Source organism: Kogia breviceps, chromosome 3 (assembly GCF_026419965.1).
Source record: "Kogia breviceps isolate mKogBre1 chromosome 3, mKogBre1 haplotype 1, whole genome shotgun sequence".
NCBI lineage: Eukaryota > Metazoa > Chordata > Mammalia > Artiodactyla > Physeteridae > Kogia > Kogia breviceps.
The window spans coordinates 64,667,052-64,690,124 of record NC_081312.1 but is presented as its reverse complement, the minus strand read 5'-3'; the positions used below and the strand labels follow the sequence as shown (position 1 = coordinate 64,690,124).

Below are 23,073 nucleotides of genomic sequence, written 5' to 3'. Positions count from 1 at the left end.
GGATCCAAAGGTACTAGTATTTCTCTACATACATCTCTTCCTGAACATGACTGTCACCTCTGGCACTGACAAGCATCGATAGCACAGACATGTAAACATCAATACCCATTATGCATTCACCAGTGGAAGCTACAGCAGTACACTGAATAGGCCCAAACGGCTGCACCCAACAGGGTCACATAAATTTCCGTTCTCCACTGCAAAAATTGCCCAAACTCCACTAGTTGAATTCTGGTGCCCCTCCTCCCACAGGAATGGGTAGGCTAATGACTTGGGTACCTATATCCAATGGAGCCATGAAAGTTTGACTCTCTGCCCTCTGCGAAGCTCCCCAGCATACTAAGGCAGGATGCACTGAGTCTCACCTTTGATCATCTTCCTCCTTAATGAAACTGAAGCCAGGATAGAAGAGAAGGGGGCACAGAGGGAGAGAGCAGCTCTGAGCCCATTAGCAAGGTTTCGCATTCAGTTCACCTGAATAAATGTGGAGTGTTTCAGACCACCCAAAGGGCTCTACTGAATAACATGCCCCTCACTGCTGTCACCATTTATTTCTGTTTGGGGGGTTCCTTGGCTTAGCAGCCACAGCTACATTATCTTTAGAGCCGTCCCCTTACCCTAAGATTCCTCCTTCCACCTGCCCAGAGGAGCATGCCCAACCACTAAGGCACTGTGTTGGCAGCTTGTTTCAATCATCTTTCTCGCCGCTCAGCCTCTAATGATTAACTAACAAGTAGGATAGCGGAGGACCCTGGTTCCCCTAACCCACCCGATACTTGAGCGAGAGCATTTACTACTGGATACCAGGGTATGTCTCATCTCTGAATCTGCCCCGTGGGGCCATCATCCTTTCTCTTCTAGGAAACCACGTCTCTCCTTTGTCGCATTCTCACCACCAAAACTGTCAAGAACTGTGAAGGGTCTGCAAGCTAACGAGTTAGTTTGGCACAGTTTCGTGGGTACTGGCAGAAGACATGAGATTCCAGGGTCAGACACAAAAGACTTAATTACTTACAGAAACAGTCAAAGTAGGGGCTTCCCTGGTGGCACAGTGGTTAAGAATCCACCTGCCAATGCAGGGGACACAGGTTCGAGCCCTGGGCCGGGAAGATCCCACATGCCGTGGAGCAACTAAGCCCATGCACCACAACTACTGAGCCTGCGCTCTAGAGCCCATGAGCCACAACTACTGAAGCCCGCGTCCCACAACTACTGAAGCCCGCGGACCTAGAGCCTGTGCTCCGCAGCAAGAGAAGCCACCACAATGAGAAGCCTGCGCACCGCAACGAAGAGTAGCCCCCGCTCACCGCAACTAGAGGAAGCCTGTGCACAGAAATGAAGACCCAACCAACACAGCCAAAAATAAATAAATTAATTAATTTAAAAAGAAAAAAAATGAAATAGTCAAAGTACCATTTTCTTGTTTTGGTTTCCAAGCTCCAATTCCCACAGGACAATGCAAAGAGGGCCAGGTGACACCTGTACATGCAGAGGGTCACATTACAGGAGAGGAACCCTGAGCACACGGAACCCAAATCTTTTATAGTACCCATTGCTTCAGAAGGAGATGATCTTTAAATTCCAAGGCTCTAAGCAAACCTGCCCTTTGTTCTGGAGGGAGACATTATCTCTTCTCTATCTTCTCTATCATACAAACATCCTAGAAAAATATTCCAGAAAAAAGGCAGTCAGTATCTCTGTTCAGAAGACATACTGAAACATAAGCAACCTATAGAGAAGTGTCTAATGCCCACTTGTAAACAGATGAAGTTAAATGATCTCCCCATTTGTTATTTACTGACAAGTAGACCACACCCTTGCATCGGTAGGTGAGGATATGCTTCCCTGATTACCTCTCAGTGGACCTGCTCTTATTTCTCTTTCTGACTCTTCTGAAGATTCTCTGTAAGGCTAAACTTATCTTCTATCTATCTCACAGGCCAGTGTTTGGTACCAACCATGAAATACAACAGTGATTTAACGGCTTTCAGCAGAGTGAGGAAGAATTAGATTTCTGAGTAGAGGGCTAGGATAGATAATCTGGATACCCATCTAAACTAGTGATTCTTGACTTTTCCTGTCTTCAACTCACCAGAGATCCAGACATTAGAATCTACTTGTCAGTGGTTAAGGGGGTGAGGAGGGATGTCAATGGAGGAAAGCCAAATTTAAGCATTAATTGAACAAATCCAGACTTAAATCCTCATATTCATTATTTTGCTTGAGATAGTGTGAATACTATAATTATGCCATAACCAGACATAACCATATCCAACTACTTTTAAGCACTTCAAAACTAAATACATATATATTATTCTCACCCTCCCTAACAGTAATAATATAAATTGATTCTCTAAAACTATCAGACTTTTATACATTACTTAGTACCTCTGGACTAGAAAACACTTCAAAAGTCTAATCCATATAATTTGGGGCCAAAAGTACTTACATTTTTTTTTAATAGCAAAACATTCTGGGAGGTATGTTAAAAAATGTCTAATTTTTAAAATTAGCAATACTTTTATGTTGAGAGACATATTAAGATATACTTACTGCTTATCTGTCCACAGCAATCAATCCAGAAGTATAAATATTAGATCAACATTTAACTGAGAAAAAAAAAAAACTGCTAAATCAGCTGATTTTTCTCTTTGAATTTAATGAGTTTACATCAAAAAATTAGGTAGGCATTTTACATTTAAGGAATAAAAATCTTTTTTTAAAAAAAAGCAATACAAAGAGTGAGAGGATTTTAACCAAGTTTACATTTCTTTTTGCTATAGTTTTTAACAATTCATCTCATCATATTACAATGTGCAAATGCATTTGCAGCACCCATTACAATCATGACACTAAATTTAAGGAAGTACATTGTTACTAATGGCCCTCAGAGGAAACTGATTTACCTTCTATTAAAAACTCTACAATATATAAGCATTACATAATGCTACTTCACCACCATTTGTCACAAGAACCATCACCAAAGTTTTCTGGAAATGAGTCCACACACAAATTAAATATTTAAAAGGTGAAATGTTCCTTATTTTAACTTCAGCAAGATCTTTCTTTTTCATTGTTAAGAAACACTTTAATAGTTTTAAAGTAAAAGCTGTTAAGAGTAGAGTCCAGATAGCTAAAACTGTACTCCTGAGTTCAAACTTAGAGATAAGTGTTTTGTAAATAGTTCTCAATAAAATATCCTCCCTCCCCAGCCCCCTGCCCCAAATCTTGAATTTTTTCTTACAAAACTTTGGTCAAGAGTAGAAATATATCCAGGCAGATATGTATGCCATATGATAGCAAGAACGGTAAAGCCCAACTAATGACTTTGGGTTTTAGAAATAGAAGGCAATTAAAATGTACTCAAAGTTACATTAAGAAAAGCTTTCACTGGGTAATATTGAAACAGTCACAAAGGTTAAGAAAATACTGATATCAAAGTACAAATGACTACAATGTTAAAATAGACAAAAACTACTATACAAGAGCCTCTTTTAAAATTAAAAATAAAGAACACAACACATGAGTCAGGATTGTTTTCCTGTTCTACTCATAAATTTTAGTCTTTATATTCAGAGGGTTGGTTATGTTGACATCTAGTAGAGTTTCTTATGACATCTGATGAAGTCTTGTTCCAACTTCAGGCGGTGGCTCTTCCCTAAAGAACCTCTTGATTTTGGTCACATCTTGGTCACTGTACAATTTCAAAGTAGTGCAGTATCGCCATGATGTGCTGAGGCATGAAGACATATCCTGTGTACAGTGCCATCCCCACGATGGAAACCAGCATGGAATCTGAGTTGTAGTTAAGGAAACTTCATTTAATTTACTTTTTCTCAGTTTATCCAAAACAAAATCCCCAAATTTTTTCAACAATTGATCTATGTGGAAGTACCCATTCATTTAATGCTTTCTCATACCTACCAAGTATTTATAAAGAACTAATAACTATAATTATAGCCACTAACCTTAACTATGCCTGACATCATTCTAAGTTTTTTAAGCTCATTTGTCTTCACCGTCACCTTACATGGTGCTTACTATAATTCTCCCTATTATATTTCAAAATATCAGGCTGCTTAAAACGAAGCAGAGAAAGTGACTGTTCAATCTAAGAAACAGAAATGCATAGGAATAAAATTGTACAGTATTTAATGACTGCAAAAGGTCTACAAGCTTGAACAATAAGAATGTCTGATCCAAGAATTTTAGAATTATTTAAACTAGAATGTGGCTAAGATATTGGCTTTAGAGCCAAAGATAAGATCAATCATATACTAGTGACATAAACTGATAATAGCTGTTACTATTAAACATTTATTATTATTATCACTAAACTTTGCAACAACATCAAATAAAAGTCACCTTGATAACCTAAACCATAAACATTCTGCACTGTGGTCCTTTCTCCACATTCCAAAAGGAATGTAAACTGTATAGGGGGCTTCCCTGGTGGCGCAGTGGTTAAGAATCTGCCCGCCAATGCAGGGGACATGGGTTCGAGCCCTGGTCAGGGAAGATCCCACATGCCGCAGAGCAACTAAGCCCATGTGCCACAACTACTGAGCCTGCGCTCTAGAGCCCGTGAGCCACAACTACTGAAGCCTGCGTGCTGCAACTACTGAAGCCCGCGCACCTAGAGCCCGTGCTTTGCAACAAGAGAAGCCACAGCAATGAGAAGCCCTTGCACTGCAAAGAAGAGTAGCCCTGCTCCCCAGAACTAAAGAAAGCCCGCGCACAGCAACAAAAACCCAACGCAGCCAAAAATAAATAAAATTTATAAAAAATAAATAAACTGTATAAATGCAACTCAACAAGGAGCCCTCCTCTTGGGCCACTCGAAATACTGCTAACAAAAATTATGTAAAACCTGAGGGCTTTTTGCTTTGCAGAGTCATGCTAAGGGGAATAACTACTTCTGAACTGGAACTGTGTTTTATGCATTCATTCATTTATTCATTCATTCATATTCTCTCTCTCTCCCCTCCTCCCTCACCTCCTGTCTTACATACCTTCAGCTCTACATACTAGTAGTTCTATAATACCTTACATTCCTTTATGAGAATATAGGGTTTAAATAAACAATGTGCTTACTACCAGCTAATATTTGTATAACAGTTTAGTTGACAAACCTCTTTTATGTATTATCTTGCTTGACCTTTACGGCTTTCCTGTGAAATGTTTATTCACTAGTACTCATCAGAGACTGATAAAACACTGACGGGACTTGTCCAGGGTCACTCAAGAAGCTGTCTTTAGAGCCACAGCTCAAACCTGACTCAGACCCTAAGTTCATTCCCCTCATCTGGCAAACATGGGTGAAAAGTCTCCCATGATAAATTTTTTTGAAATGAAATTAAAATCATAATGATTTGGGGACTTCCCTGGTGGTCCAGCAGTTAAAACTCCACGCTCCCAGTGCAGGGGGCACAGGTTCGATCCCTGGTCAGGGAACTAGATCCCACATGCTACGACTAAAGATCCCGCACACTGCAATGAAGATCCCACATGCCGCAACTAAAGACCTGGCACGGCCAAATAAATAAATACGTTTTTTTAAAAAAAGATTCCTGGGGCTTCCCTGGTGGCGCAGTGGTTGGGGGTCCGCCTGCCGATGCTGGGGACGTGGGTTTGTGCCCCGGTCCGGGAAGATCCCACATGCCGCAGAGCGGCTGGGCCCGTGAGCCATGGCCGCTGAGCCTGCGCGTCCGGAGCCTGTGCTCCGCAACGGGAGAGGCCACAACACTGAGAGGCCCGCGTACCACAAAAAAAAAAAAAAAAAAAAAAAAAAAAGATTCCCACATGCTGCACAGCACGGCCTTAAAAAAAAAAAAAAATCATATTGATTTTATAGTGGGATTTTACAGTCTTCATGGGAGGGGTCAGCCTGCATTCAGTCTTAGCTTTTAACCTAAGGTTGGTCAAGTGTGGGTCCCGAGGTGGGGAGGGCAAGTTCTTGCTGATTAACAACCATTATTTGGTGATTTACATTTTTCTGGTGGGTAGGAGGAGCTGGGTGATGGGTAAGGGGGTTAGGAGGAAGGGCCTTGGTGACAGGGAGACGGCCACAGTGGACATTCTTAGTCCTTCAGTGTCCCTCAGAGTGCCCAGAATAGTGACAGGGACAATTTGGACACAGGGATATCCTGAAGCGGGATTATGAAGAAGATGGACAGGACTTTGGAAATGGGTCACTGCATATGGCAGCAGAGGCCAGTGTCACATCTGGGGCAAAACCGATGACCCTGTTGGGGGTACCTGGGTTGGTGCTGCTCTCCCTGTGAAGAACTTCACAAGAGGGAGGGTGTTTGCAGGAAGGAGATGTGCACTGGTAGAGATGCAGACGTCAGATGTGGGTAGTTCTCCCATGACCTTTTTTTTCTTTTTTTTTTTTCTTTGGTCTGAGTTGGGTCTTTGCTGCTGGGCGCGCCAGCTTTCTCTAGTTGCAGCGAGTGGGGGCTACTCTTTGTTACGGTGCGCAGGCTTCTTGTTGCGGAGCACGGGCTCTAGGCGTGCAGGCTCAGTAGTTGTGGCTCACAGGTCTAGCTGCTCCGTGGCATGTGGGATCCTCCCGGACCAGGGCTCGAACCCGTGTCCCCTGCATTGGCAGGGAGACTCTCAGCCACTGCGCCACCAGGGAAGCCCTATGACCATTTTTTAAATTTACTTTTTAGCCTCCCTTAATCCAGTTCTTTCTTAAACAACCACCTTGTATTCACCACTTAATTTCTTTAAAAAAAAAAAAAAGTACAAACTTGCTGCTTCCATATCATTGCTCATCACCCACACAACCATCTGCCTTCTACCTCTCCAGGCTATAGACACTGCGCTCAGGGCACCAACGACCTCCTATCAAATCCAATGGCTATCTGAATTGACACTATTTTCATCTTTCCTCTTCAAAACTCCTTCAACTCTGGGCTGAGGTACTTCTCTGCTGCTTTCCTCCCTTCTCTTGCACTATTTTCCTAGTTCACTGGCTCTTTTTCCCTGTCTGCCACTAATGTATAAGATGATTAGAGTTAATTTTGTGCTTTTCTCCCAAACATCCACTCCAGCCCTCCTGCTAGTACAGCAGCCATGCTCTTTGGGTGGGCCTAACCCTATCCCAACTCCAGGGATAAGCCCTGACTGATCTGAACCAGTTAAGATCTTCTCTTTTTAAACAATGCCCACTCCCCAAATCTGATCAACCAGCTCAAAGTTTAGGAGTTCTGCCAGGAATTCAGGAACACAGATTCTCCTTCTAGAATATGCAGTTTGCTGATAGAATCCTGGAATCACTGGAGTCACTTTGTCTCCATGAGGAAATCAAAACTCGGAACAAAGTTGACAGATGAAGGTGGTGGAACAAAAATAATCACAGAAAAATGGAGCTAGAACCCTGATCAAATGACCTGAAGCCCACCCTACCACTGGATTTCCAGATACATAAGCCAATACATACGCCCTTTACCCATAAACCACCTTTAGATATTCTTTGTCATACTTGCAGTTGAAAGGATTCTAAATGAGAAAATGGAGTTCCCAATGATTTGTCTTGGGCCTACACACACTTACAACTTAAACAACTACCTTAATGTTGTTGACCTGACCCCACCTTCTATACTGCAGACAAGTATTTCCTATGATACTGGACATTTCCACCTATGACAGGCTTAAATTCACAGAGCCAAAACTGAACTCATTAACTTTCTCCAAAACTACTTCTTCCTATAGGTCTTATTTTTCCAACGATTTGAAAATAGTTGACACACTATCTGATATAACTATAGATTAACTATTTGCCTAGTCACTCAATCTAGAAATTGCTTTGATTCCTTCTCCCCAAATTCAAATTATTTAAGACTTCTCAGTTCTTTCCAACCACAACAAATGACTTTTATCTCCTGTTCCCCTACCCTTATCAATGATAAATGATTGAGGTATTTATCATTCCTCACTTAATCACTTAAAAGCTCCCATTTTAGGCCTCTGGCTATTTTCCATGTCTCTCTTTACTAGAGTTATCTTTTTAAAATGCATGTTTCCCAATGCCTCTAGGATAGCACTTGGAATTCTAAGCCAAGCATCCAAGGACCTTTCCAGTCTAGCTCAAGTACCTGGTCTTAGGTTGGAGTGCAAGAAGCAGACAAGAATTGAGAGGCTGGAACAGGGATTCTCGTATAAGTTATTCTGAAGGGAGCTTTAGCAGAAGGAGAGTGAGCAGAACAGAACAGAGCAGGGGAAAAGCTGAGGAGGTTCAGGAGCTCAGCTCCCACAGGGCGCTCTGGAGCATGAATTGTACCACATGTTGGTCTTGCTTTGAGGCAACAGGCCTGATCTTTTTGTATCCCTTAATCTGTCAATCACTGGCTGTACGATAGGCTGAGGAAAAACCACCTGGGCAAGACAGCTGTCTTGGCCAAGGGCAATAGTCTGGAGAAGGGGGAAGCTAGAAGGCAGTAGCAGACAACACTCCCAGCAGCGGGGGAGAAGTACATCAGCTGGCAAAGGCGATCAAGGTGGGGACCAAAAGCATCTACAGCTGACCCTTGAACAAAATGGGTTTGAACTGCACAGGTCCACTTATATGTGGATTCTTGTCAATAAATACCTACTACAGCACTACACAATCCACAGTTGGTTGAATCTGCAGATGTGGAGCCACAGATACAGAGGGCCCAACTGTAAAAAGTTATACTCAGATTTTCAACTATGCAGGGGTCAGCACCCCTAACCCCCGCTTGTTCAAGGGTCAACTGTACCAAGCTGCTTTTCCATCATACCTCCCAACACTCCAAATCATCCCCCAACAAACACACATCCCACTCATGCCATATTACATGAGTCTCAGAAAACAATGTTCTATATTTTCATACTGCTCTGCCTTTGATTACGGTTTAATAATGTGACTAAAGATAACAGCAGTGGCAGCTTTCATTTTGTCTACTGTGCGCACGGCACACTAGATTAAGCCCTTCAGTAATATCCCGAAATCAGAGTAAGCAATGGAGCCAATTCCAAACCAAGTCAAACTCCTAAAATGTGTTCTTAACCATTACACTATATCTTCCTATGTACGAAAAGTCCTATTCCTCCAAGTAGAACCTAAACATTCTTAGAGTTCAGCTAGTCATCTCCTCTCATATGAGGCTCTCCCTAGCACTCATACTTTTCCTACTCTTACCCTAACGTCCTGGCAGAATTAACTATTCCTTAATGCTCATCAAGTTCTTTACTCATATCACACAGTGCTTATCCCCTGACATTACCTATTTGCAGATGTATTGATATTTATCTCATCCAGATTATCAACTCCTTGAACACAGGAACAATGTCTAATCATTTTTGTATCTCCAACATCTAACATAACACACACTTAATAAATATTTGATGAATAAAGGAATTGCTTAAGAAACATTATTTGACTCTAGATTCACTGTGGTGCTTTCTACGTATTCCACATATTACTGTGACCAACAAACTCTAAAGCAACTACAGCAAAGAAAACCAAAATCTGTTTCTAAGCAATACTATATTTTCAAGATGCTTTTTGGTTTTTTTAACAGCTTTTATGTAAGACTTATGAATGTATATGCCAAGCAAATGAAATGGTATAGTAATAATCTTCAGGTCATTGGCTCAAATTCAAGTAAGAATTACTAAAAATAGCCATTTGAATGATTATATTACCTACTCTTTATGGCACTATAATTCTTCTATTTAGTATGGAGAATGTATCTGTTAACATGCATAAATTAGCTTAACAGAGATTGCTCTACTATCAGACAGGAATCTGAAACTTTGGCTCAATTTTGTGAACACTAAATTGTCAAACCTTTAATCTTTTACATGCATATAAAATCAGGACATCTTTCCAAGTGAAATAAGAACTTATCAAAACTTTTTTTTTTCTTGGCCACACCAAAGGAATGCAGGATCCTAGTTCCCCCACCAGGGATCGAACCTGTGCCCCCTGAATGGAAGCGCAGACTCTTAACAACTGGACCACCAGGGAAGTCCCCAGAACTTATCAAAACTTGAAAAGATGTTTTGCCTGGTTAAAATATTAGACACTAGAGTTCATGACTTTCTACAGCATTATGCTGTGATGCATACATGTGGAGTAATAACAAATAAATGGCAATTATATATGCTAAATTCAGGATAGTGGTTACTTAGTGGGGTGAAATGGGAAGAGGAAGAAGGGAGATCAAATGAGAAGGGGCACAAAGGGTCTTCAAATGCACGTTTTTCTTCAGTAGTTGGTGGTATGGGCACACTTTCATTATATTATTCTTTTTTTTTTTTTTTCCAAGATGTTGGGGGTAGGAGTTTATTAATTAATTAATTTATTTATTTTTGCTGTGTTGGGTCTTCGTTTCTGTGCAAGGGCTTTCTCTAGTTGTGGCAAGTGGGGGCTACTTCTTCGCGGTGCGCGGGCCTCTCACTATCGCGGCCTGTCCTATCGCGGAGCACAGGCTCCAGACGCGCAGGCTCAGTAGTCGTGGCTCACGGGCCCAGCCGCTCCGCGGCACGTGGGATCTTCCCGGACCGGGGCACGAACCCGCGTCCCCTGCATCGGCAGGCGGACTCTCAACCACTGCGCCACCAGGGAAGCCCCATTATATTATTCTTTATGAGTTTTTTATTGCATGCCCGAATAGTCAATAAGTCTTACTTATTTTTTTTTAATAAGTAAGAACTGTAAAGGAAAATGGAACTGCATATAGTACTAGACTAAAAACTGTTTGATTTGAAGGATCTTTTTCCCTGGCAAAGTTTGGGTTAGGCATCACTGGATCTAATTTGCTACTAGGAAATAAACAGAAAATCTTAGCTCTCAGAAACAGAATAAACAACTCTCAATTCTGACCAAGAAAACAGAAAATTACCAAAAGTCACTTGCACCTAGATGCAAATGCCAATTATTAGCTACTCAAAATAATAACAATAATAACAATAAACCTAACCTTTTACCCAGAGCCACTTATTAAATTTAACTTTTAATTCTATTTACCTCAAAAAACAGTTTCTGTATTCTGATCCCACTTCTCCTAAGTATTTCCAGAATCACAATAATTAAATAAGCCTCTAAAAGTAAGTTTTCTATACAATTAAATTTCAAAATTATTCCCCAAAATTATCCTAAAGCTCTCAACCATAAGAGAATATTTTTTTACTGAAGTATAGTTGATTTACAATGTTTCAGGTGTACAGCAAAGTGATTCAGATATACATATATTCTTTTGTAGATTCTTTTCCATCACAGGTTATTACAAGATATTGATTATAGTTCCCTGTGCTACACAATAGGTCCTTGTTGTTGATCTGTTAATCCCAAATTCCCAATTAATCCCTCCCCCCCCCCAAATAAGAGACTATTTAAAACTGGCTTAACTATACAGTGAAACTCATATTAAATGAACAAGTAAACAATGGGACCATGAGGAATTTCTACTAGCCTTAATAATCACCTTGCAAAAACATGCAAAAAAGTGCCTTTTAATAAGTAACTTTCTACAGATGCAATTTAAGCAATTTTAGCCATGTAGCTGAAATAGCTCCAATACACTGAGTTGAATACTCCCTGAGGTTATGCTTGGCACCATTCAAAATGGCAGTTTTATTGTGACATTTGCAAGGCTGGGGAACATGTGACCTTCATCTTCTTAGAAATGTTCTCACCAACAGAGCTAAACATACATCATTTAGAATATAACAGCTATTACTTGCTATCTGGGTACTTGAGTGGATTTCTCAATCCACTGCATTCTTTAACACACCTCTCAAAGTTTAAAGTATTCTTGACACTCTGTGAAGTACAAGAAATGGATACTGGAATCACCATGGCACTGGAAGAGACCTAGGTTTGAGCTGCAATTCTGCCAATCCCTGGTTGTGTCAAAAACTAGTCTCCTTATCTATGGTTTGGGGACACACATCACCTACCTTTCAGGGTTGATATAAAAGTTTGGAATCAAATCTATTCTGCAACAAAAGGTAATATAATCTTTATTGAAATTATTGTTTGAGGGCTTGGGCACTTAACATTATGACTCAGACCTCTGTTTGGAAATTGCCCAAGGTCACTCTGCTATTAACTTGTTATTTATAGTATAATCCTAAGGCATCACAGCCTCTCTGGACCTGAGTTTCCTCTCCATAAAATGAAATCCCTTCCTGGATTAATGTTAGCATCCCACTTGCTTGGAGAGGGCATTTAAGCACCACTTCTCAATCATCTTTAATGTAATCTTCTCTTTGAGACACTGAGGCGCGCACACACACACAGAAAATGTAAATATTCAGTGTTATATAATACACATATATTGGAAGGTAATACACAAAGTGATAGAGTAATCTTTCCATTTACCAAGCCCTTACTGCTGTTTGTGTAAGTATCAGCAGCTGTACCAAGATTAATCACGTTTATGTTTTAGAGGGAGAACCATGATTCAAGAAATATAGAATAAAGCTAGTGAAATCCAGACTATGACAAACCAAAAACCTCAAAAATTAAAAAATATGTCTTTTCTGTTTTGTGTGTATGTAACTGTCTCTACCACTGAATTTTAAGTGCTTGAGAGTGAACACCTCGCTGCTCTTAGCTTCCAGTTGTAGTGCATTGTTAGACAAAGCAGGCACTTCAACAACAATTCAAGAACTGAGCAGATAATGTGCCAGGACTGTGCAGGCACTGCCCATAATTGTTTGTTCAAGGGCTGAGTGAACAATCAGAGGTTATTTATAACCTGGACATAACATAAATATTTTATGGGTCCAATGGATTAAAAAGCAAATAGATGTGAAACCATATATTTGTGTGCCGTTTGCTGTTTTCTTTAACAGGGATCCCAACTAATCATGAGCTGATAAGTTCCCAGTTAGACAGGAAAAAAAAAAAAAAAAAAAAGACTTTTTGCCCATACAAGGGACTGGCCATCCCCAGTCCTTTTCCCAGCAACTTAAAAAAAAAAAACAAGAGGAAATGCTTTAAAGTTAAATACAGTACACCAGAAGTAAGACCACGGTAACTAACATTTCCTGCCCTAACCAGTAACCCTGTACTATCACCCCCTACCTTAGCAACCTATTCGCAAGACTGGAGAAACCAAAAGTAGCTCCTCATTGGGAAAAGGGCAGGGGCCTTTGTTCCAGTGGGTATGATTTTTTTCCTCTTCACTAGTCTAATTTAAATGTTTTCAGTCTCTGATGGCCCTGGTCACATCAAAAAACAAATCTAGGGCTTCCCTGGTGGCGCAGTGGTTGAGAGTACGCCTGCCGATGCAGGGGACACAGGTTCGTGAAGATCCCACATGCCGCGGAGCGGCTGGGCCCGTGAGCCATGGCCAATGAGCCTGCATGTCCGGAGCCTGTGCTCCGCAACGGGAGAGGCCACAACAGTGAGAGGCCCGCGTACCGCAAAAAAAAAAAAAAAAAAAAAAAAACACACACAAAACAAAGCTAAAATGTCATCTAAAACAATCCAATTTTCTATTAGTCAAATTCCTTTTGTAAAACTAACTCTAAAAAGCTACTTTTATCCTCAGAAATATTCAAAAGTTTTGATAAATTTAATTTTTTTAAGGAACCATCTTAATGAAAAAAGAAAACAAAGTATCTGACAAAGTATTACCATAGGCTGTTTGGTGAAAAGCAATCAAAGCTCTAAGGGAAAGCAGGTGTCAGCTGCTGAATGATGCTCCAAAAAGGAATCTTTCTTATTACTGAAGGTTTTGTCCCCTGACCTCGAAAAACTAGAGACCATCACCAAAAGAAATGTTAAGAAAGCTTATTTGGGGACTTCCCTGGTGGTCCAGTGGTTAGGACTCCATGCTTTCACTGCCGAGGGCACGGGTTCAGTCCCTGGTTGGGGAACTAATATCCTGCAAGCTGCGTGGCATCGCCAAAAATTAAAAAAAAAAAAAATGAAAGCTTATTTTTACCAAATATATCACTTTTGATGCTTTCCTAGTTGCCATAAATGAAGGTAAGTAGAAGATAATGATATGGTTATAGTCCTTGTAAGTCAGCCAATTTGATATTCTTGGGCCATAGTAAAGGATATCACATCAGCATCAGAGTTTACTGTTAGCAAGTAAAACCCATTCTCTGAGCTTTCTGTAGTGTTGGTCATACTTAAGAATGGAAATTGATTTTAGAACAACTTGATGACAAACTCTTTAAAAACAAAACAAACAAAAAAGCCTTCTGCTGAAACCAGCAATGTTCATGTTCAACTCTGAGCTGAAATCCTAGAAATGGTTTGTAGCTCTGAACCCAGAGACACCAAGGCTATGTATCGCTATATGTCTTTATAATTAGAGCTTCTATTAATCACATGAAGATCTGAAGTCCGAGGGTCAAGGGGGAAAAATTACCTGTCTGCTCTAAAATATAATCTCTTCTGCTATAACACATTTCTGGAACATCAATAAACTCATATATGAGTAGGATATCACAGGAGCTGCATGGTTTCATATGGGATTTTTTGTAAATTAGGGGAGCCAGATTAGTGAGGAAAGTATTACAATCTTCAGCAAGAAACATCCCTCAGCTCAGCGGCTGCAGTCCTTTTAGTTCTATTTTAAGAAAATTAAAAATTAGCATCTGTACCTGGGCTCCAGATACAGATACGTTTCTCCAGAAAGGTACACCTCCATGCTAGCACAGCTCCCAACTAATGGCAGGATTGTACTGCCTCCTGCACCTCCTCGACGGCAGCCCACACCATCTCACTTCAGCAGTTCCAGTCAACTCTGTCCATGCATTTTTATTATTTTTCATTATTATTTTTTTTTGCGGTACGCAGGCCTCTCACTGTTGTGGCCTCTCCCGTTGCGGAGCACAGGCTCCGGACGCGCAGGCCCAGCGGCCATGGCTCACGGGCCCAGCCGCTCCGCGGCATGTGGTATCTTCCCGGACCGGGGCTCGAACCCGCGTCTCCTGCATCGACAGGCGGACTCTGAACCACTGCGCCACCAGGGAAGCCCGGGCTTTTTTTTAATCTAAAGAATTTACCTTCAACTTCCCTGGTGGCGCAGTGGTTAAGAATCCGCCTGCCGATGCAGGAGACGCGGGTTCGAGCCCCAGTCCGGGAAGAACCCACATGCCCCAGAGCAACTAAGCTCCTACACCACAACTACTGAGCCTGTGCTCTAGAGCCCGCGAGCCACAACTACTGAAGCCCACGCTTCTCGAGCCCGTGCTCCGCAACAAGAGAAGCCACCGCGATGAGAAGCCCACTTTGCCTAGAGCCCGTGCTCCGCAATGAGAAGCCTCCGCAATGAGAGGCCACCGCAATGAGAAGCCTGCACACCGCAACGAAGAGTAGCCCCGCATTCTGCAAATAGAGAAAGCCCGCGCGCATCAACGATGACCCAACCCCAACATAGCCAAAAAAAAAAAGAATTTATCTTATCCTTGCTCCTAAGCACCACAAATGTTACAACAATCAAACCCTGAGCTGGGGTGTGGGGCGGAGGAGGTCACAAGGTCTTTAAGAATATGAAGCAGTAGAGACAGGATCCACATTCACCTCTACTGAAAAATCACTGGTATCACATGCAGAAACACTGTAGATCACCTGCATGTGCTTTGTCCCCACTGCCATCAACCTCCCATGACTTTCCCTGACGTCCTAGTACAGATCACCTAGTTCTTGTGTAGCATAGTTTTTCTCTTCCACGTTTCCTGAAAGAAAAGAACTTTTTCCTACCAAAGAAAAAGTTATAATATCCTAAGGAGTACAGACAAGGGATAGTCTAACATTCTCACATAGCCAGCCAAATATCCAGGCAGTGTCAAACAGGCTAGAGCAGCTGTTTTCAAACTAAAGCACAGGAGCCCTGGAGGAACAAGACTTTTCAGAGAATTAGAATCAGTTAAGGGGCATCAGTTTACAAATCTTCAGCTTCCACTGTACTCTCTCCTCAAGCTGATCTGAGAACTGTGATATGCTACTTCTTCCCATCCCCCCCTCTTACAACTTCACTTCTCTCACTTTACTTCCAGAATCTTACAATTACGCATTTCCCCAGGGTATAAAATAACCTCTGGGACAGCAAACAAAGGAATAGTAACTAACTTACATTGTACTTCATTTCGTTCAGGTAACAGACTCCTGGCACAGCTCCAAACCTCACCTATCTATCCATCTAATAATGTGAATTTGGAAATGAGACACCTTTCCAACCTAGGCCCGGCAAAATGCCTCCAGTAAGGAGGATGGTGAGAGGGGCCGTTCTGCCATCACTGAGGTAGTGACCAGAGAATCCACTGTCAACATTCACGAGCGCACCCATGGAGTGGGTTTCAAGAAGCATGCCCCTCAGGCACTGAAAGAGATCCAGAAATCTGCCATGAAGGAGACAGGAACTCCAGATGTGCACAGTAACAACAGTTTCAAACAAAACTCAGCCAAAGGGTTAAGGAATGTCCCATACTGTCTCCACGTGTGGCTGTGCGGTTGTCCAAAAAACATGAAGCTGAAGATTCACCAAACAAGCTCTGTACGTTGGTTACCTAAGTACCTGTCACCACTTTGAAAAACCTATAGTCAATGTGGATGAGAACTAACCACTGATTCTCAAATAAAATTATAAAACAGCAACAAGAAAAAAGTGAGACAGGACTGAAGGTGTTTACATAACAATTATTTGAACAGAAAAATGACACTGAGCTTTTTCTGACAGAAATTAAGACTGATTTTGCCTATTTGGCTTCACAGTGAGGACCAGCTTTGCCAATCAGGTCATGTGATGAATGTTTTCTATGAATTGTAAAAGAAAAAAATTATAGTTCTAAGGTTTTAGCAAAAACACAATAATTTTTAAAAAGCAAAAAATTAAATCTTTTGTAATTGTCTAAATTCACTATGAAAGATTTCAGATGTCAACTTAAATGAGTGAGAGGATACACAGTATGTGCTTTTTGTTCTTATAGGGAATGCACAAATGAAAAGTCTGAATACCACTGGGCTGGAGGGTTGGAAGTATTAGTTTATCAGTTACAGAGACCTCCCTGGCAGTCCAGTGGTTAAGACTCCACGCTTCCGCTGCACGGGGCTCGGGTTTGATCCCTGGTCGGGGAACTAAGTAAGATTCCACATGCTGCATGATTCAGCTACAAAAAAAATTTTTTTAATTAAAAATAAAAATAAAATAATTTATCAGTTACAGTATTCCTAGCTCGGCATTCCTCATTTAGCCCTCCCTGGTAATGGAAAACTGCATTCATTTCTACAAAAGAAAGATCAAATGAAATGGCATAGGACTTCTCTGGTGGCGCAGTGGTTAAGAATCCGCCTGCCAATGCAGGGGACACGGTTTCAAGCCCTGCTCCGGGAAGATCCCACATGCCATGGAGCAACTAAGTCCAAGCGCCACAACTACTGAGCCTGCCCTCTAGAGCCCACGAGCCACAACTACTGAAGCCTGCGCACCTACAGCCCATACTCCGCAATAAGAGAAGCCACACAATGAGAAGGCTGCACACCAGAATGAAGAGTAGCCCCTGCTCGCCCCCCCACCCCCGTCTATGCGCAAAGACCCAATGCAGCCAAAAATAAATAAATAAATAAATAAGCTTATTTAAAATAAACTGTCAAACATGTTAATTACTCTAGTATATTGACAGGTGAAGAAAAATCCTTCTCAATTCTAGCTTTAAGCATTTGAGGATACAGCGAAAATCTGAGAAAATAACTTAGTCGCTACTGAAAAGAACATACAGCTTAAAATGTAGCGCTGGGGAGGGGGAGGGGCAACATAGTGGTAGGGGAGTGGGAGATACAAACTATTGGGTGTAAGACAGGCTCAAGGATGTATTGTACAATGCAGGGAATATAGCCAATATTTTGTAACAACTGTTAATAGAAAGGAATCTTTAAAGTTGTATAATTTTTTTTTAATTTTTAATTTTAAAAAAAGGAATGCTTTTTTTCATTATCATTCAAAGCCTATCTCAATCCAAAATATCTACCTTTGCTTCTTCCCTTGCCTCCTCCAGCCACCCTTAATTTATTCCAAATCCTGCAACCAAAGTAAACCTTTTCAAACTTAAAAAGCCAGATTGGATCACTCCTCTATCAAACCTTCCAAGAGTACCTTTTTTTTTAAAAAATAAATTTATTTATTTATTTATGGCTGCATTGGGTCTTTGTTGCAGCGAGTGGGGGCTACTCTTCATTGCGGTGCGCGGGCTCAGTAGTTGTGGCTTGTGGGCTCTAGAGCGCAGGCTCAGTAGTTGCGGCGCACGGGCTTAGTTGCTCCACGGCATGTGGGATCTTCCCAGACCAGGGCTCGAACCCATGTCCCCTGCATTGGCAGGCAGATTCCCAACCACTGCGCCACCAGGGAAGCCCAAGAGTACCTTTTTACCAAAATTAAAAATCAAAGTCCTGGTGGCGCAGCGGTTGAGAGTCCGCCTGCCGATGCAGGGGGCACGGGTTCGTGCCCCAGTCCGGGAAGATCCCACATGCCGCGAAGCGGCTGGGCCCGTGAGCAAGACCTCCAGGACCTCCAAAGAGTCTGACCTCACCGCCTAGGACTCTCCCGCACACTCACTCTGCACTAGCCATACCTGCCTCAGTGATGGCCTTCATCCATGCCAGGCAGGCTCTGGACTCAGGGACTTTGCAATGGCTAGTCCCTCTGCCAGCTCTGCACTTCTCTCAGATTTCTACCCTGCTAACTCCCTCACCTCCTTTATCTTTTTACTCAAATATGCTTTTGCAATGAAGCCTCTCCTGATATCCTCTTTAAAAACAGTAATTCCATCCCATCCACACATTTCTTATCCCCCTGACCTACATTTCTGTTTTCCATAATGCTTACCACCTAACATACTATATATTTCACTTTCTTTTTCTTTTTTTTTTTTTTTTTTTTTTTTGGTAACACCTCGCTGCCTGCAGGATCTTAGTTCCCTGATCAGGGATCGAACCCATGCCCCCTGCAGTGGAAGCACAGAGTCCTAACCACTGGCCTGCCAGGGAATTCCCACTATATATTTCACTCATTATCAAAGTTTCCCAAGGACAGGGATCTCTGTCTCATGTGCTCACTGATACATCACAAGCATCTAGGCCAGCATCTGGCACAAGGTACGCACACAGAAGTGTCTGTTCAATTAAAAAACAGCCTCAACCTGCTTTTTCAACTTTACTTCCCAACCACTCTGCCTTAAAGAATCCCTGCTCCAGGGCTTCCCTGGTGGCGCAGTGGTTGAGAGTCCACCTGCCGATGCAGGGGACATGGGTTCGTGCCCCGGTCCGACAAGATCCCACATGCCATGGAGCGGCTGGGCCCGTGAGCCATGGCCGCTGAGCCTGCGCGTCCGGAGCCTGTGCTCTGCAGCGGGAGAGGCCACAACACTGAGAGGCCCGCGTACCGCAAAAAAAAAAAAAAAAAAAATGTTTTCTTTATTTTTTGTATTTGTTTTCTATTACAGCACAGTACTATGTAGCCAATTGTGTCAGTTGGGTACCTAGGCTAACTTTGTTGGACTTAACGAACAAATTGGACTTACGAATGCGTTCTTGGAACTCGTCTGTATGTAGGGACTTATTGTACTTAAAAATGTCAGTGAGAAAAATGTCAGTGAGAAAACTGTTACTGGATTTGAGTGACTCTACTCAAAATGTATAAGCACTTCCCTTCATCTCCAGAACTCTCACTCCATGACTAGGAGGCCCTACTGGAACAGATATGACCTCCTTTCCTTCTACTCACCCCCACTAACTCCACCCCAGACACACCAGCCACTCAGCTATCCCAGAAACAAGCCAGATACACTGGTGCTTCAGGGCATTCCTAGTTACTGTTCCTTCTGCCTGGAATGTTCGATCCTCTGGAATTTTTCCCCTGCTTAAATCTTTCTAAATGTCCCCTCCCTGACCACTCTAACTAAAAATCAAAGAACATGGACTCTGTCTTAGTTCCTATCCTCTTCTCCATTTTATTTTTCTCCATAACAGCTTTAACAATCTAATAATCTAATTTTTTACTTATTTATCTAGTGGGATTAGAATAAATATTTTTATATGTTTTATTCACAGGTAAATCCCTACTATCTAGAATAGTATCTGGCAATTAGAAAGTATTCAATACTTGTGGAATACAGAACTCAGCAAATGTACATGTTTTACAAATGAGTAGACAGAGCAATGCAAATTTTGTTAACATCTCCAAAATAAATCAAAGAAGTTCTTTCAATCTATAGCCTTACCTACTTCTTTAAGTTTGAATTCTTTACAAGAAGTGAATGTTGTTCATCAGGAACAGTCAAGTTCCAAAGCTACTCTAAAAGTGGCTTAAAATCAGTGCTTCTGGGCTTCCCTGGTGGCACAGTGGTTGAGAGCCTGCCTGCCGATGCAGGGGACGTGGGTTCGTGCCCCGGTCCGGGAAGATCCCACGTGCCGCGGAGCGGCTGGGCCCGTGAGCCGTGGCCGCTGCGCCTGCGCGTCCGGAGCCTGTGCTCCGCAACGGGAGAGGCCGCAACAGTGAGAGGCCAGCGTACCGAAAAAAAAAAAAAAAAAATCAGTGCTTCTGCAATTTCTTTGAAATCACAAATCAACATATAAACAAATGTTTGTCAAAAAAAAATGTTTGTCAAGCATTATTTGTGTGCCCAGCACTGTGGTTTAAAAAAAAAAACTCTTTCCTTGAAGAAACATGGACTGTCTTTCAGGGGGAATCTAATTCCAAACATAAACCAAAAAAACTGCCTGCATTTTGCTTAAAATAAATACAAATATAAAATGTCATGGAAGCCATTACAGAATAAACCTTTGTTTTTTTAACTAAAAGAACAAGGCTAAAATAACTTTTACTTATGCTTCCAATTATTTTAACAAAGATTTTTAATTTTCTAGCTCCCCTCAACAGCATTATTACAATGTTACCCAGTAAGGCACTACAGGGAGTGTCTCGCTGGTTACAAAACATGTCTTGGTTACAAAACCTGGTCTTTTCCTTTCCCACTGATGGCTGCCAGTAGGGAAAGGGGACTTTAGAAACATGTTAAAACTTCCCCTCCAGAGGTGGATGTCAACAGGTCCCAGCAGGTCTCTTTCAGGTTGGTTGCAAATCTAACTAGTGTGTGGTTTTTGTTTTTTTTTTAAATGAAATTATGTGGTCCCATAAACCAATGAGAAGTCAAATGCTTCAAAGGCAAAAACCCACAGAGGCACTACATATCACTTCATAATTTATTTCTCCATCCCCCCCAAGAAAAACACGGAGGTATTTATGACACTATCACTACTGCAATATAATACAGAAAAACCTTAACACAACTGACACCATAGCATTTATCTATGTGCCAACAAAAGACTTTAAGAGTAAAATTAGAGTGTAGACTCTGATAGTGGGGCACTACATTCAACTTCTGATTTAAAAAGTTTCAATTTAGCACAACATTGTTTAAATTCACTTTTTAATAACTTTAACTGAGTCAAGAGGTGGTCTATATTTTAGTATACATTTTACAAGGATGACCTCATGAGCTCCAACCTATAGAACTTAGAGTGAAACTAAACTGCAGCTACAAGTAAATGGTGCAGGAAATTAGGGCATACTTTACATTCAGACTTTAAAATCCAAACTCTGCATTCTGGTTCTTAAACTCCAGGTTTGGAAAGAAATGCCAACAATAATAAAACTAAATTTCCTTGTAAAGCAGCTAAGATGCCTCAAAAGTGTTGAGACAAAAGACTCATCTTTGAGTGTAATCCTATGCTGGTTCAAGACAAATAAGCACACTTATTAAGGCTTGGAATGAAATTACCTCAGTCACTCTACCACAATGTGACAACGTACTTGCAAAGTTGTTCTGAAGCTACTCCAAACTAAACCACACTGAAGACGAGAGGCCCTGTATGAAGCAAGCATGCTATATAAAATATTTGTTTCATATTGGCCCTCAAGTTTTTTTTAAAAGTGATCTCTCATTAGTATTTATTCTGCAAGAATAATATTAAGGGATGTCAACATAGACAAATGAAGACAGACTTCAGGAAGCCTCCCTTCACAACCTTGAGTTATTAATTGAGCTTATGAAAGATGAGTTAAGATACAGGCAAAGCACTTAGCACAGTTGCTTGGCTGGTAGTAAATGCTCTATAGTCGTTAACGAGTAGTTATTAGCCATCTACGAAAACACAGCTTCAAACACTATCTGCAACTAACCACATACTCCTTTTCGGGCTCGACTGTAACGGACTGTGCAAACAGCAAATTAATGAGTAGAACAGACTTTTTAAACCATCTTGAAGACCAAAAAGGTACGATTAACGAACTGCTTTCAAAAACTGTATTGGGATGCCATGAGCACATATTCACAACCTGACTTAAAAGCCGATAAACTGGTTAGCATTCTTATTAGGACCAAAGCCAGCTAAATCAGGGACAGCTAAAGGTCAAAAGCGTCCAAGCCGGGAGCGATTTGCTCCACTTACACGGTCCCTGCCTCCCACGGGAACAGGAGATTGAATCAAAGGCTGGCACGGCCGAAGTGCAGGCGAGGGTACACCAGGTAGACATCGCCGTAGGGGATCTCCTCCAGCAATAAAGACGCTTCTACCACGGTCCAGTGACTCACCGGCGACCTCAGATCTCAAAAGAGTTCTCGTCCCCCACCCCCCAACCGCGGGAGCGCCACCCTCGGCTCCGAGACCTCGGCCCCGCGTGCCCGCCGCCAAGAGGCGAGTCCGCGCGCGCAGTTCCCGCGGGGCCGCCTCTCCGCCCTCCCGCCGCCCCGCGCCCGCCAGGCCCTGGGCCCGGGAGGATGCCGCCCGGGCCCCCGCGCCCCGACCCGGCCCCGCGCCCGCGGCCCGGGCAGGATACTGAACACAGTCCGCTCCCAGGGCTCCAGCATGTAGAGCGCCGTGACCAGCAGGTACTGGTAGTAGAACCAGGACATTTGTTTCCAGGCCCGCGCCAGCGCCATCCCTGCCACGCGCCTCCCGCGTTGCAGCCAAACGTCAGTCTGTCCGGCCGGCCTCCCGTTCGCGTCTTAGAGCCCCTGGCCGCCAGGCCCGCCTGCCCCGCGCCCATTGGTCGGCCCGGCCCGGAGCGTCACCCGTGG

The 23,073-nt window shown here is 42.3% G+C and overlaps 1 protein-coding gene across 1 annotated transcript; it reads right to left on the bottom strand.

Annotated features, from left to right (window-relative positions):
• Positions 1 to 2,659: 2,659 nt before the first annotated feature.
• Positions 2,660 to 22,989, bottom strand: SPTSSA (serine palmitoyltransferase small subunit A). The gene is made up of 2 exons (XM_059056542.2): positions 22,833 to 22,989; positions 2,660 to 3,795 (listed from the first exon to the last, which is right to left on the bottom strand). Exons 1-2 carry the CDS (start codon positions 22,933 to 22,935, stop codon positions 3,692 to 3,694), a joined length of 207 nt encoding a protein of 68 aa, XP_058912525.1. The 5' UTR covers positions 22,936 to 22,989; the 3' UTR covers positions 2,660 to 3,691.
• Positions 22,990 to 23,073: the final 84 nt, after the last annotated feature.

Excerpts from the sequence above, each read along its gene's own strand:
- SPTSSA (XM_059056542.2), bottom strand. The coding sequence starts at position 22,935 with ATGGCGCTGGCGCGGGCCTGGAAACAAATGTCCTGGTTCTACTACCAG. Across the intron at positions 3,796-22,832 it reads CTGGGAGCGGACTGTGTTCA|ATTCCATGCTGGTTTCCATC; the intron begins GTATCCTGCCCG and ends ACTACAACTCAG.